The sequence below is a fragment of the Aythya fuligula genome, chromosome 9 (assembly GCF_009819795.1).
Source record: "Aythya fuligula isolate bAytFul2 chromosome 9, bAytFul2.pri, whole genome shotgun sequence".
NCBI lineage: Eukaryota > Metazoa > Chordata > Aves > Anseriformes > Anatidae > Aythya > Aythya fuligula.
In genome coordinates this window covers 19,140,293-19,156,418 of record NC_045567.1, presented here as the reverse complement: position 1 = coordinate 19,156,418, position 16,126 = coordinate 19,140,293, and the positions used below count along the sequence as shown (strand labels likewise).

Here is a 16,126-nt window from a genome sequence, read left to right as displayed (position 1 = left end):
CGAAGAAAATAAAACTGCTTCTTTAAGCTGTTTTTCAAAAAGAAGTCGGTAGCAAAGCCCTTCTAAATATGCATGAGGTGTTAGTGGAAAAGCGTTTTTCTAAACCTGCACTGGCACCTTAATGCTTCTGCAGATAATTTTAAAAGCCCAAACTGCAACTACAAAGGAGGGAAGGAAAAAAAAAAAGATAACCCTATTGCTAGCCAGAGTTGCTTAGGAAGTAGTGGATTTGGGAAGACATCGTTCTCACTCTAATGCGTCTTAAGCACTGAAGTGTGGCAAAAGTAGGTAGTGGGCATACTCGAAAGAAAACGCTTCCAAAAAGTCATTTTTGTTGTTGTTGATACCCTCCCTCCTTGTGTTCCTAAAGAGAAAATAACAAGGTAGAGGGTCCATCTGGAGGAGGTTCTTTAATGGCTGAGAAGGGCTTGAGAAGGGCAGCCTGGTCGTCCCCTGGCCCTGTGCTTGCAGGACACGTGGCTGAGGGAGGAGGCGTGATGGCCTGCTCTGGAGATGTCTGTTGATGTATTTTTCTCATGATGGCCATGCTGAATGGAATGGAAGGACGGGCTCAGTGCCTGTGATGTGCTGTTAGAGATCTGCTTTGGGTGTGATGACCTCTGAGGTGCTGCAGTGACTGCTTAGGTCCATGATAGTGCAGTGAAATGTCTCGGTGCTTGGGGCAGTCAGAAAGCAACCAGTTAGGAAAACAAAAGAAAAATGGAAATGGGCAGCCCAGTTGGTCAGAACATGAGCCTGTGTGTAGTTTGGCCCCAGACTATGCTGTGCAGCTATGGTTCTCCCTTTCCTTTGCAAAAAGGGTAGGATAAGTAAGGCTGGGAGAGGTGCAAAGGTGAAGAGGAGGTTAGCAGAAAGATGGAATGACTTCGGAGCAGAGAAGGCCTGAATAGTCTGCAGCTGGTATGGAAAAGAGGTAGTGGGGAGCACGTGATAGGTCTCTAAAATGAAAGTTGAGAGCACTGAATGTGAGATCAGGAACTTTGTTTCATTGCAAGGAATCTAGGACATCTGGTGAGAGGAGCAGGCTTTACAGCAAAGAAAAGCAGACACTGTACAACGTGGGGTATTGTTCTCCTGTCACAGGATGGCTGCGTTTTGTGTGTGCTTGAGAACAACCCAGACAAACTTGACTGGACTTGATAGATTGCTTTCATGAATGCAGAAACATTGCCTGGCTAAAAATGTAAAAATATAAATAAATACTAGGAGAGTTTATTTGTGAAATGTCTGTCTGCTCCTTGTTTGGCATCCATCGTTGGCCACTGGCTTGTACAACACAAATACAATTTTTCTTGTACCTGTTTTAAGTCAGCGTGAGCCAGCACTGCTGAAAGGTCAGATATGTCCCCTCCATCCCCTGGCTTAGCAAAGATGTTTCTACAAGCACTGAAGAAGCTTAAACTTGCTGTAAAATAGTTCTAAGATGAGGTATTTTCATCCCCTGTGCTATTTAACTGTTCCAACCATAAGTATATAAACCCTGGGTCAAAAAACTAGTCCTAATTTATTTTCCAAACCATATGCATGTTGGCATTTTTTCCCAAGCTAACATGGTTCTATTAACTATTTTATTTGAGTAGGTATTTACATTAAATGCGTGCTCCTTACCGCTTTTATCAAGTTTGCTTTTATGATGTAAAACATAGCAGTGAAATGGATCTATGATTGTAAGGAGTGTTTGGAAAAAAAATATCAGAAGTTCTTTCTGGTGCTAGTATTTTAAATTTTAATGCTTAAATTTCTGATTTTTCTTCTTAGGTTTACTCATTCAAATCACTGCTTGAAAAACTTCTAGTACAAAGTTATCAAAAGACTTAAAAATGCCTCCACGACCATCATCCGGTGAGCTATGGGGCATCCACTTGATGCCACCGAGGATCCTTGTGGAATGTCTTCTCCCAAATGGAATGATAGTGACTCTAGAATGCCTCCGTGAGGCCACGTTACTAACTATTAAACATGAACTCTTTAAAGAAGCGAGAAAATACCCTCTCTATCAGCTCCTTCAAGATGAATCTTCTTACATTTTTGTAAGTGTTACGCAAGAAGCAGAGAGAGAAGAGTTTTTCGATGAAACACGGAGGCTTTGTGACCTGAGACTATTTCAACCTTTTCTAAAAGTCATTGAACCAGTAGGCAACAGAGAAGAGAAGATTCTCAACAGAGAAATAGGTGAGATTATTTGTATTTAAGCATAGCTGGTCTGCTTAGCTGGTTTCTCTTCTTCAAAACACAAACCAAAGAATTGAAATGAATTGTATTTGTCACCTCTTGCAGCTGTATGTGCCAGAGCTTGCATTTTGTAATTGTTTGGTGATACATCAAATGTCTAAAGATACTGATCATAGTTAAGACAACATTTGTAAACTGTGAATTATTTTTTTTTTGCTATTCTATTTCATTCATGTACAAATTTTTCGCTTTATGCATATTTGCAGCTGTATATGAGTTAGACCATATCGTTTGCTTGTCTCCAATTGGCAGGATTTCATGTTATTACAGAGCAAAGCCTTATTGTACCTGTTTTATTTGAGAAATCAGTCTTAATTTGTTTTGAAGTTTACAGAACTGTGATAGCTAAGAGAAGGTAGAAGAGGATTTCATTACAACCTTAAATCACGTTTGCAATAGCACAGATTTGGGTACTGTTTTATCTTGCTTAGAGTAGAATTTCAGGGAGAAGGTGAGTTTTCCTCCCCCCCTTTCCTACAAAAAGAGCATTGGTAGGTGGGGGAGAACATAACAAAAACACCTGAAGGAGACAAACTGTAGTATTTTGAATCACCTCTGGAGAAGCTTTTCACTTTCCACTATCCATTGAGAAAGTACAGGGAGCCTAGCATGTGTTTTGGTATCTAGGTTAACTATCTAAATTCAGCCAGGGCAAGCATACCCCCTCCTTCATAGTTGCTAACAGATGTATATTGCAGTGGTAGAGACTTGTCAACTGGAAATACTTGTTCTGGGGAGCTCCTAATTGTTAAATTATTTAATTGTTATGAAGACATCATGGGTAAACTCCTCCTGTTTTGTAAAACTTAACCTGTTCAGGACTTGGAGAGAACACTGGTTTTAACCTGTGCGTGGAGATAGTTGGAAAGCTTTCAAATTTGAGCATTCATGCAAAAATAATTATTTATGAAAGTAAATGGAATTAGATGTAGGACTGAAGACTTGAGAGGAATAGACCTTTATTATGTGAATCTTTGCTAAGGAGCTAAGTTCAGTATCTCTTGGGGTGCTTGTCACATCTTTAAATAGTGGAGTTAATCAAAAACTTGAAGAGCTGTCACTGACTTGTAGGCAAATTTGGCAATGGTTCTAATAGCTACTAATAATCCTGTCAGGGTTTTAAAGAAAATCAACACCACAGCACCTCTGATCCTCTCAGAAATCTTTGTGCTGACTTTAAAGGAAGTTTATTACTGATTCTTTTCCTCCACAAACAGTATTAGCAGTGAGTGTGGTGATTTAAGGCTTCCAGGATTTTCAGTGAACATGCACCTGGTTTCTAACCTTTTATGTGATTGCTGAGTGAACTTAACTTCAGAACTGCGTTGTTCTTGAATGACGAAACAATTATGTATAAAGTGGAAGCCTGTGGTTAACGCGGAAGTATTTTGGGTTGCATTTTGCTTGAAACATGCTTTTTTTGTCAGTGGTAGAAGGTATCTTTAGCTTTAACTTAATTTTCAATTGCAAGTACTTCCTCATGCTTCTGCAATATTGTAGGTTTTGCTATTGGCATGCCCGTCTGTGAATTTGACATGGTTAAGGATCCTGAAGTACAAGACTTCAGAAGAAATATTCTTAATGTTTGTAAAGAAGCAGTGGATCTTCGAGATGCTAATGCACCACATAGTAGAGCATTGTACGTCTGTCCTCCAAATGTGGAGTCTTCACCTGAGCTACCCAAACACATATACAATAAACTAGATAAAGGTAAGAAAAATATTTATTGTAGACACACAATGGGTTTTTTGTGTGATTGAGATCAGAATACAGCTGGTGACTTAGGTAAATGACTGTTTTATGTAGTATATTTAGTATACTACATCAGTATCATAACCTTGAGTTATTCAGAATAACTTGCTTAATAGAGTGTAGGTTCAAAAGGCAAACAGCAAAACTTATTTTTTTTTGCTGTTCTAATAACTTATATTTTGTTATTTAAACTTGGTAAATTGTAATCCCTTTTAATGGGCAGAAACAGCATGTTGGCTCTTTGTTTTTCTTTGCTCAGAAATGCAGAATTAAATGATACTGAAGCACTGAGTTATCTTACAGCAGTCAAGGATGGAACAGTTAGTGCTGTTTACTTGAAGGCCGAATGAATAGTCAGTACTTGTATTATAATATTCCTAACCTCTAGGAGTAAAACTTCTTGAATTTACACTGGAATCAAAAATAAGCTGAGGGCACCTAGTTCCTTGCAGTAGTGTTGCAAGTAATTCTCTGTAGTTTGGGGTTTCGGGGGCTGGAAGGGGGAGATGGTTTGTATGTCTGTTGAAACTGTGTTGAAAATGTTAACGTTATTTCACATTCTAGGGCAAATTATAGTTGTGATCTGGGTAATAGTCTCACCAAACAACGATAAGCAGAAATACACCTTAAAAATCAATCATGACTGCGTGCCTGAGCAAGTTATTGCTGAAGCAATTAGGAAGAAAACACGAAGTATGTTGCTGTCATCCGAACAACTGAAGCTTTGCGTGTTGGAGTACCAGGGCAAGTATATTTTAAAGGTGTGCGGCTGTGATGAATACTTGCTAGAAAAATATCCGCTGAGCCAGTATAAGGTGAGTAACATAATGGATTTATTTTGAAGTACACTGAAATAATCCAAATTTCTGAGGGAGAAAAGTGATCAATTTTATGACTGGCTTGCTTTTTTTTTTTATTAAATTAGTTGAAAACATAGAAAGTAAAAATGTATGTGTCATCAAACCAATTGGCTAATGCGTGTGCATTTGACTTGTGTGCATATTTGTTGCAGTGTGTATTTCAGTTGTTGTGGGGGAAGGTAATTGAAGTTAGGATTTAGATGACTAGTTTATTTTTTCTTCTTTAAAGGAAGTAGGAGTTTACCTCTAACATTAGTGATAAATCAGTGGCAGGTGCTTTCAGAAGTATCCCACGTTTCTGATGGCAAGAGATGAGTTATGCTTGAAGGGGGCTGATGTAACGCAAAAGGAAATTTGATCAGATGTTGGATTATGAAGCAACCATCGCTACTGTGAATCTTCTCCCTTCCTCCTTTAGAGGTTGGGAAAAAAAATAAGCAAACTTCCTTGGTTTACTGTTAATTACATCAGTAAACTTTTTGATCTTATGAAAGGGGAGTGGTAAACTGCAAGCACTGCATTAATCATTGTTAAATCTTCCTTGTGGCTGTCCGTCCTTCAGTGCCTTGGTTTTGTTAGTGCTGGGAGTGTGACAGAACTGCTGACAGAAGAGCATCTGAGCAGCCCTCTCTGGGGTAGACAACAATGTTACTCTGTAGATTTCCTGACAGACTGCAGTTGCTTCCTCTTCGAAAAATGTATTGTTGTAATAAACAGCTTCCATTCCTTCATCTGAAATGGTTGAAAATCTGCTCTCTGAAGCAGTGGAGGAGAAAAGGGGGATGAGGGATCCTGAATAATGGAAAAAGAAACTTTATACAATGGGAGCTGGGGCAGGCATACGTGAATAATGTTGTGCAGTCAGGAGATCAAACGCTAGACCTATTTGATCTAGTGTGGTTTCTTCAAAAGTATCTGGTATGCCTTTACTGTGCCACAGAAGAGCTTACTAATTACAGTCCAGAGCTGGACTCGTCTTAACACATTGTATTTTGTAGTGCTGTTGCCAGACTAAATGCTCTCAGCAGTCAGTCCTGAGTGGACACCACACAGGCTTAAAGTTTGGGTCTGTCAGGATCAGTGCTGAGCTGAAGGTGATAAGTACAACAGAACCAAAAATGAACATCCCTGCCCTTTGTCGTGTGCTTTCAACCTGTGACTAGGAGTCTTTTACACATTGATTACCAGGAGCATACACTTGGAAAACACATTGAATTTTGGTTTTGTTTTCTTGCAGTACATAAGAAGTTGTATAATGCTTGGTCGCATGCCCAATCTGATGCTGATGGCTAAAGAAAGCCTGTATACCCAGCTGCCACTGGATACCTTCACAATGCCATCTTATTCCAGGCGTATCTCTACAGCTACACCCTACATGAATGGAGAAGCTACAGCTAAATCCCTGTGGACTATAAATAGTGCGCTCAGAATAAGAATTCTCTGTGCAACCTATGTAAATGTGAACATTAGAGACATTGACAAAGTAAGGAAAATGTTGTTATGGAATCACATGTGGTTTTTAACAGCTCATGGCTTCCCTCCTAAATTTTCTGTTCCATGTTTACAATTGGGAAATAGTTATGTAAAGTGTTAGAAAATTATATCCTCGTGCCATTTAAATTCAAGCACTCAATTCTGAAAAACATAGCGATGTTCTAACATCTACAAACTTTTGTATGCTACTGAAAAATGCATGAGTTGTGGTATTCACCTAAATATCCTTCCTGATGGGAGCAGAACTGAGTTTGTGTAGTTCATTTCAGCTGAGTATGTAATGGATAGAAAAGCAAAACCCATGTTATCTTACACATTCTAAATAATGAGTATGTTTAAGAATTTCTTGCAGTAGTTGGGAATACATTTGATAAGGGGATGCTGGATAGTGTACTATCTGTTTTAGAAAGGGAGGTATGGGGAGATCAGTGAGAAAAGGCATGTAGGGCTTAATCCTACTGAAGTCATGCAAGAAGCCTGGCTCTCTAACTTTCTCAGAATTTGTCTGTTTGGTCTTTTCCTTCACTGTAGTTTGGCACAAGAATTGATAATAAATTCCAGTTTATTTTGGAAGTTCCTTTCAGGTTTATTACTATATTTTTAGGAGTAGTTTAGCAATAATAAGGAAAAAGACCAAAACCTATTTTTTCCTAGAAGGTTATGCATATATACTATACTTCACACCTTGCAGAGCATGAAAAAATTTGGGTTGAGGGGTGATGATGCTATTTTTTGGGGGGGGTGTTGGTTTTTTTTTTGTTTGTTTGTTTGTTTTAGCCTGATAGAAATTAAAGGATAGTATGTTGTAATCATATTATATTTGTTATAAACAAAATTCGTATTCCTATCAACATTTGGAAGATAGTACTAATGTTAACATTATTTTCAGATATATGTTCGAACAGGTATCTACCATGGAGGGGAACCTTTGTGTGACAATGTGAATACTCAGAGGGTACCTTGTTCTAATCCCAGGTAAGCTAGGTACTAGAACAACTGTAGAGAACCTGACTTCCAGGGCATCATAAATGATAGTACTGAAGAAGTAAAGGCTCTGCTTAGCATTGTTCAGGTAGAGCTACTTGCTGGCAATCCCTTACCTGAAGAACACTTTTACATATCCACGTATGTATAAGAAGAATTGAATTCATTCAAACACAAGTATTTTGTCTTGTAATGTTACGTATAATAGTACAGTTGCTGTACTGAACAGGTCTGTTTTACATGCGCATTCACAATTGCCTCTGAAATTCCAGTAAAATTACTCATTAGTACTGTGAAATCAGCATAGCTCTGAGCAGCTGAGCTCCCTTTTTTACTTTCTATCAATAGCTGGCATTCTGGTTGCAGGTACAGATTCCAACTTCAGCATGAGGCAATGGGATGTAATGTAATCCACCAATTTGTTCCAGTGAGGTTGCATAGCGTGTACTAAAGCAGAAGCACTGAGTGTGGAGAAACGGGAATCATTTGCTAATGTGCCAGTGACTGCCAGCTCTGGGCTGATAGTTTTCAGGACCTACCACAAATATTATCTGGAAGAATAAATCACATGAACATGAAAGTGCCATTAATATTCAAAACAAAGTTTTATTTGAGCATACATAAGCATATTGAGAATTAGTATTTAAAAGATGTTAAATTTCTGCCTGTAATTTTGAGTAAGGAGGAGGTGTGCAATTTTAGCATCTCCTAGGATTAGATACGAAATAGGTGTTCAGAAATTGACTTGCATTTTCTGACTTCATGTCTTTGAAAGTCGCAAGATATGTGTTTTCTATGAATATGATTAGGCCCTCTAATTATAACACCTAATAATGTATGCAGTTACTGAAAAATAGCTTCTCCCTTCTAGTTATCCCCCACATAGTTAAGCCATTAGTTCAAGTGTAGCTCTTCTACAAGGAAAACCTCTTAGGAAAGGTGCTGAAAGGCGTGATTTGAAAACATGGCTATCATCATACAGATCTATGCTATATGAAATTAAAAAAACTGTAAGAAAATTGAATAGATGTATGAGGAGCAGCTGAGGTCCCTTGGTTTGTTCAGCCCAGAGGCTGAGGGGAGGCCTCATGGCAGCCTGCAGCTCCTTCACGAGGGGAGTGGAGGGGCAGGCGCTGAGCTCTGCTCTCTGGGGACAGTGACAGGACCCGAGGGAACGGCATGGAGCTGGGACAGGGGAGGGTCAGGCTGGGTGTTAGGGAAAGGGTCTGCACACAGAGGGTGGTTGGGCACTGGGACAGGCTCCCGGGGCAGTGGTCATGGCACTGGGCTGCTGGAGTTCAGAAAGAGTTTGGGCAACACTCTCAGATTTATGGTCTGATTTTTGGGTGGTCCTGTGAGGAGCCAGGAGTTGGACTTGATGATCCTTATGTGTCCCTTCCAACTCAGGATATTCCATGATTCTGTGAATTAAAGTTTATCTGCCAATTTAGTTATTCACAGAGAAGGGCTTGGGGCAGTTATTTCTTTGTGAAATGCTGCTTTTAGTAGCTACAAACACATGGAAAAATTAATACTGTCCTTGGAAGCTGCTGCTTCTCCCAGCTGAGAAAAATTAAGAAAATACTTAAGAAAATAAGTGTATTCAGCAGTTCAAAAGCACAGTTCTGCCAGTTGAGAGAAAAATTCTAGTTAGAGAAGTTCATGAAAACAGAATGTATATTTCTCTAGAACTAATTTGTTCTTATTTCTATAGTAAATTGAGTAATATCACAGTTGTTTTAGCAGTCTAATTCTAGAGCAAAACTGAGAGCAGAATGAATACACTCGTTTTTATTTATTATGATTCAGACTACTTGAGCTAGTAACAGTGGTGAGATTTTAAGGTAATAAAATATGAGAAACAGTGCCTATGCACAAGACTCTGGAGTGCTTGAGGAATTACTGCAGTAAAAAATACTCATTTTCTTTAGCTCACTTTGCTAATGCACTAGAACCTCATGGAATAGCAAACTGGTCATCCTGTGAAAAAGGATTTGAGGAAGCGTTTATTTTCAAAATGCAATGAGACTGTAATGCATTTGTAACTGGAACGCTGTCATTTAAAGAGGTAACATGGTTCAGTCTGCTGTGATTTTGCAGTTCCTTGCATTTTAATTGTTAATTGCTTCCTGTTTCATTCACTTACATTTTAGCAGCAACACAGTTAATAGAGTTAGTAGAGTTAAGCAATCATTTGGAAAGTGTCCAGTTGCTGCCAGCAATTTTGGTTTTCCTTTCTTTATGCAGCTGTGGAAGTGTTCTTACTTTCTATCACCATTACTGAGGAATCTCTGGTCTGGTTGTACCTAATGACTGGTCCCTAGTGTTTCATGTTTTAGTATAAACTAAGTTGCACTCTTTTTAGCAAAGGAACTGGAACCAGAAATGTCTTGTTTATCACTAATACTTGAAGTTCATCATCCATATATTTAATGATTCTCCTCAAATTGGGGAAAAAAATTGTAAGATATGTTTTTTTTGCTTAGCTCTCTAAATGGCAGCTATAAAACACTTTTCTCCAATCAACTCCTAATTATATCAGTGTAACATTAGCAAAAATAAAATTGTTAGTCTGTACAGTGTATTCAAAAACTATGGCAGGGCATTAGGAATATTGCTTTGGATTTGTTATATTTGCATTTTTTCTTTCTAACAATTCTAATTTAGTTGAATGCTGAAGTGAAAAATTTCACAAGCAAAACCTTATGTTGGTAGCACACTTGCAAAGTCGTTGTCTTTTGGTTATACCTACACAGTCGCAGCTTCTGGGTATTCAAGAAAATAGGCGAATGAACCTGTTACTCAGCTTGCAGGAATTGACCCTAGCGTGACTTCTTAACCAGTGGTGATGGTAGAATGCGTATCAGGGAAGCTTCAATTCCCAAAGGCAGTCAGTGTGGTCAAGTGCATGTAGGAGGACCGTTCTACAGTAAGGAAGTGTATTCTTTACGTGTATGCACAGTTTAGGTAAGGATATGATGCTTTTTAGTATAACTCTTGTTTGCATACAGCTCTCTTCCTGGCCTCTTTTAACCAGGTTTTATTCTGTTTTGTAAATGTTACAGATGGAATGAGTGGTTGCTGTATGACATGTACATTCCTGACCTTCCACGTGCTGCTCGGCTCTGCCTTTCTATCTGTTCTGTTAAAGGCCGGAAGGGTGCTAAAGAGGTAAAATACTTCATAGCTTTAGTAAACTTTCAAACAAAAGTTACTCAAATCAAGTTTGGGAAGATACTTGGTAACCATTGTCCTGGTAATGAGTCTTAGTGAAATGTTTGATTTGAATCAGACTCAAATAGGATTTTTTCTTATATATTATTCAGACTACCGCTTTTTGTCATTTGAAATCAAGCACAACTGAAAAACCTTATCCATTCAACACTGCAACGATGTTGCCTTTCAAAAAGATCAGTGTTAGTCTTTTGAGGTGTGAGTGTCTGTAAGTTTCTAAACTCATGAATTACTTGCTACTAATTAAAGAAGGACAGTATTTATATCTAGATTCAGAGCTTATTTTAAAATTTGTGCTGCTTTAGTATTTGAGGAAAGCTCTCAAACCATTTTTTAGGAATCTAAATATGGCACCGAATTCTAGACACTAGCATCTTTAAATTCTGCATTTGTGTGAGTGTCACAGATACTTTGTAGTTTTTGTATCTACAACCAGGTTTACAAATCTTGAGTTACTTGGACATGGGGACAATGCTAGCGTGTTTGCAAGAGTTCTGATAACATGCTACAAAATGATTGCCCTTATATTGGCACAAAGGTTAGATGTCATAGTTGTGTGCAAGGAAAGTTTCCATAACTGCTTTCTGGTAATCTGGAAATGTAACAACTTGTTCTCAGATAAAAATGTTACTTCTCATGACGCACAATCAAAGGTTTGATGTCAGAGACGGAGTTCAGTGGTTTCACAACAATAAATTCCAGTAGATTAAGCGGTCTGTTTGGTACATGATTTATCAGGGAAAAATGGACCTAAACAAGTGTTACTAAAAGGAAAACAATGTGATTTATGATGTAATGATACTTCTCTAATTATTTGCTCTCATTGCCGGCTTAAATTGGCCAAGTGAGATGGTATTATTAATAGCAAGATTATGTACTGTACTGTTCTCCTGAGTCCATTTTCTGTTTTTCCCTCCCTGTCTTAAACTGCTTGAAAAATGAGCAGAAGAGTCTGTTTGGAGCATGCCTTTCATTGTTAACATAACTTTAACTCTCTGATTAGACCCGCTGGTTTGGTATTAGTTAGAGTTTAAGTGTAGGGAAAACAGCTGCTGTTTTATTTTTATGAAAACCAGAATTATTTGGTTTTGATCATCTTTCTACTGTGCAGATGGACGTTAGAAATCAGAATAGTTCATTTGGAAGGGACCAACAAAGATAAAACTTTAAGCTATGATGAATCCATATTGTTATATTTTTAGTTTTTTAATCTACTTTGTTTATTTTTTAAAATGTACTACTGTGCAGCAATTAGAAGATGAAACTGAAAGATCTTTTAATCTCTTTAAGGAGCACTGCCCATTGGCTTGGGGAAATATAAACATGTTTGATTACACAGACACTCTTGTATCTGGGAAAATGGCTTTGAATCTTTGGGCAGTACCTCATGGACTGGAAGATTTGTTGAATCCTATTGGTGTTACTGGATCGAATCCGAATAAGGTAGGTATTTGCATGGGAACTGCTTTCTTGAGAGTACATATTCAAAATATGCCCTATTCTAATCAGTATCATTGGACTGAAAAAATAATTTAAATTCCCTTTACATAGGAAACTCCATGTTTAGAGCTGGAATTCGATTGGTTTAGCAATCCTGTTAAGTTTCCAGATATGACAGTGATTGAAGAACATGCCAATTGGACTATCTCACGTGAACTGGGGTTCAACTACAGCTATGCGGGGCTGGTAAGACAACCTTACCTTCCAAGAATAGCTACTAAAATATGAAAGTAGTTACTTTTTTTCTTTTTTTCTGAATATACTAGTGATAAATCAGGATATAAGAAGAAGGATTCTTCTATTGTAAGAGGAATAAACCAATTTTTTGTTTTCTTTTTAGCACAGAGTAATATAATCTCCTTCCTTTCTATTGCCAATAAACTGTCTTAATTCATAACTGATTCATGCCTGAAAGAGAAACTGTCTTACTGTGCAGATTGTTAGGACCTTTTTGACATATTTAAATTACAGATTCAGATGTCTAAACTACTTTTCAAAAGTTGTAGTTCTCCTTCAGTGGTACTGTTTTTCTTCATTGCAATTTCATGTTTATAGGGAGGCTTTTTTGTGTAGTGTAAAGGTGCTTATAACTTTTCATTGCCTGTTGAATGGGTTTGTTATGACCATAAGTACCATGAATTTTAAAGGAATTGATTGCCATACTTACTACACAAGAGTAGTCCTTTAGCCCCCTCTTCTATGAGGCTAAAGATAAGGCTGTGAAATTAGTTGGTATGTTTGCATTTTCTCATGGAGGCTGGTTTAAAGACTGGAGAGTTTCCCCAAGACAGCTTTGTGGTCTATGTGAAAAGTTCCACTGTACCAAAAATTGTGTAGGTGTGAGTAAGCCTCCAGCTTGGGAATTCTGGTGATATTGACAGCAGGCCCTTCTCAAAACATCCTGAACAAAGAGTTGTGGGTATTGGATTTCTCTTTATGCTCTATGGCAAGTCCATCGTAGACTGGTATTATCTGCTTATGGTATATATTGTGACTGAGAGGTGCTGCAGGGCTCTCAGAAAGTTAAGGACAGCTGGCATCTTGTTAAAGAACATTCCTTTGCTGTTATGTAGCCTTTTACCTAGGCTTTGATATGTTGAACTCATTGTTTAGTTCTACATGTAGGCAAAGACTGAAAAGGGTTAGGAGACTAAGCCAGTGACAAAGTAATCATCAACTTGCGTTTTAGAATTTAAAATTAAAAATATTTGAGGTAGAATAATGTCTCAAATTACTGCCTTTTTTTGTGATAAACCTTACAATACCATAAAAACAGGTCATAGTGGTTAAATATAGAGAAAGTATTTGCATCAATGACCAAGTTGATAGGGAAACAGAAATTATATTCCAGTATTTTATTCCAGGTTTCCCTTTACCCTTATTCATGCTGCTTTTTTTCCCTAGCCCTCCTCCTTGTCTTAAAAAAATCCTCTTATCCTTTCCTAAATCTCACTGTGTGAGATTTAACATCACTAGTTATCTTTTTGTTCCCTTTATCTTATAATGTATGGTATCTCCAGGTTTGGGGCCAAATTATCTATATTCAAGTACTGTGCATATTTATGGCTATTTTTAACGTTAAGTATTTTTAGGGAAATAAGTGACAATGCATTACACATTGAAAATCAGATACTAGATTGCTAGCATTGGCCATACCTGAAAGAACTTTATGCCTGAAATAGTCAAAATCAGCAAAGCAGTCACTGAGGTTTGATTTCTATATAAATGTTATAATATAGAGAGCATAACTACATCTATTGTTTACCTTGAGATGCATTACACTGCATTTAAATAAATTAATGCATAAGGCAGCATTTATAGATCCATTATTATCTTTAATATGAAAGACTTTTCAAATATTAAATCTCATTTACTGTCCCACAATTCATAGAATTTCAAGTTTTTGGTGTTGACTGCAACAGGATAAATGCATTTTCCTTCTGGGCTTGACCTAATCTATGATCTTTCTGACCCACTATGCAGGTACATTTTATACTTTTTTGACATTTAATTACAATTTAGGATAACTCAGAATCAAGATAAATACGTACAATTAATCTCTTCAATATCAACTACTTGATTTTATATCAGGAGTAGGGTGATTGTAGAGTTATAATGAATAAATATTCATTAACTTCCCTACAGAATGATTCTGGCTTTGCTATTTGCATTGTATGTTAACATGATATCTAAGAATGTGTTCCAGAAATCTTTCTATGCCAACACAAAGAGTAGTCCTGAATTCTCTCAGTTTCAAATCTAGTCCATGTGCTTCAGACTTACAAATTAACAAGAGACAAAGGTACTAAAAATTCTGTGAAGTAATACTGATAGATGAAAGCTTGAAGGCTGGAATATTCTTGTCACACACAATAGTAGTGAACCCATCATGGGAGCATGTAATTTATGTAATTAAAAGTGAATATAAAGTAGAGAACTTGGAATCTGCAAGTATACATCTTGTGGCATAATATAACAACTGATTCTACATTTGCGTGCGTTCTTAGAAATATTTCCACTTCATTTTTTAAAGGGTGCCTTGATCTTCTATCTGGAAATTTCCTATTGTTCCTTTTTGCAGTTTGTGTTTTGTGTTTTTTTCTTTTTTTTTGTTTCTGTTTTGAGTGGGTTTTTCCTTTGTTCTTCTTTGTTTGTTTTTTTTTTATTATTATTATTTTTATTTATTTATTTTTTATTTTTTAAGCTAGATGCATTGGAAAGACTTTCTGTAAAAGACATGCAGATGTTTCTGTTTCAAAGTTCTAGTTCAACCAGTGGAAAATTACAATCAGTAAAACTGGTGGATAAAGCCCAGTTCATTCTTGTCTACTGTATTTTTTTAATGTGTTCAGTAGAAATTACACAGGGAAAGAGCAGAACAAGAGATCAAATGCTGTAGTATTTTTTCTCAGTTCTAGAAGTTACACAGTTTAAGCATTCTGAACTTTGGAAAGGGTTGATGTTCATTTTCTTTTGTATAAGTCAGTATTGTACAGACATCAAAACATGAGCTCGCTTTAAAAACACTGTTCCTGAGTAGAGCTTTTGGGATAGCATCTTGTTAAGTGTCAAACTTGTTTATTACATTGACCAAAGAAGGTCAATGAAGCTGGAGAAGGGTTTAGAGACCAAGTCTTATGAGAAGTGGCTGAGGGAGCTGGGGTTATTTAGCCTGGGGAAAAAGAAGTGCAGGGGAGACCTTATCGCACCCTACAATTACCTTAAAGGAGGCTATGGCAAGGTGGGATAGGTCTCTTCTCTGAGGCACCACGTGATAAGACAAAAGGAAATGGCCTTAAGTTGTGCCAGAGGAGGTTTAGGTTGGAGATTCAGAAAAAAATTCTTCACTGAAAGTGTTGTGAGGTATTGGAACATGCTGCCCAGGGAAGTAGTTGAGCCACCATCCCTGGAGGTCTTCAAAAAACACGTAGATGTAGAGCTTACGGACATGGTTCAGTGATGGACTTGGCATTGCTAGGTTAAAGGCTGGACTAGATGATTTTAGGGTTTTTTTCCAATCTGAATGATTCTATTATTCAACACCCATACTCTGCTTTTTCAGTTCTGATTCTTTTTCAGCCCTTTCAGCAGTTCTCAGCATCATCAAATCTGGAGACAGAAATGACCTGTTTCATTTTGTATCACTAGTCTGTTGCTCATCAGATGCCAACTGCAGCTATTCCACCACACAGCTGATTTTGTGAAATGTACTTCTTGTCCCAGTAGTGACTAAAAGCAGTCTTTAATTTATTTTCTACTTGTAAGTGCTCACTTTTAACAGAAGGAAACAGCAAGGTAGTATGGCATGATGTACAAATATTCCTATGTTGTTAAAATATTTGTGTATGATGTATGACAACGGTAGAAAACGTGTGGAGGATTAATGGACCACTGTCTCTCTACAGAGTAACAGAATAGCTAGAGATAACGAATTAAGAGAAAGTGACAAGGAGCAACTGCGAGCCATATGTACGCGGGATCCCTTGTCTGAAATCACTGAGCAAGAGAAGGACTTCCTTTGGAGCCACAGGTATTGGGAGGGGAGAAAC

At 37.5% G+C, this 16,126-nt stretch overlaps 1 protein-coding gene across 2 annotated transcripts in view; it reads left to right on the top strand.

The window, feature by feature from the left end:
* The window catches only part of PIK3CA (phosphatidylinositol-4,5-bisphosphate 3-kinase catalytic subunit alpha), a 42,377-nt gene that overhangs the window by 12,361 nt on the left and 13,890 nt on the right, over positions 1-16,126 (top strand). For both annotated transcript variants that reach the window (XR_004253591.1, XM_032192866.1), the window contains exons 2-10: positions 1,780-2,193; positions 3,754-3,963; positions 4,570-4,820; positions 6,103-6,348; positions 7,249-7,334; positions 10,409-10,514; positions 11,868-12,020; positions 12,129-12,263; positions 15,983-16,107. Coding sequence is in view for 1 of the 2 variants with exons in the window: in XM_032192866.1 (XP_032048757.1) it covers positions 1,842-2,193; positions 3,754-3,963; positions 4,570-4,820; positions 6,103-6,348; positions 7,249-7,334; positions 10,409-10,514; positions 11,868-12,020; positions 12,129-12,263; positions 15,983-16,107 (1,664 nt within the window). In the remaining variant the exon portion in view is untranslated. The remainder of the gene's footprint in view (positions 1-1,779; positions 2,194-3,753; positions 3,964-4,569; positions 4,821-6,102; positions 6,349-7,248; positions 7,335-10,408; positions 10,515-11,867; positions 12,021-12,128; positions 12,264-15,982; positions 16,108-16,126) is intronic.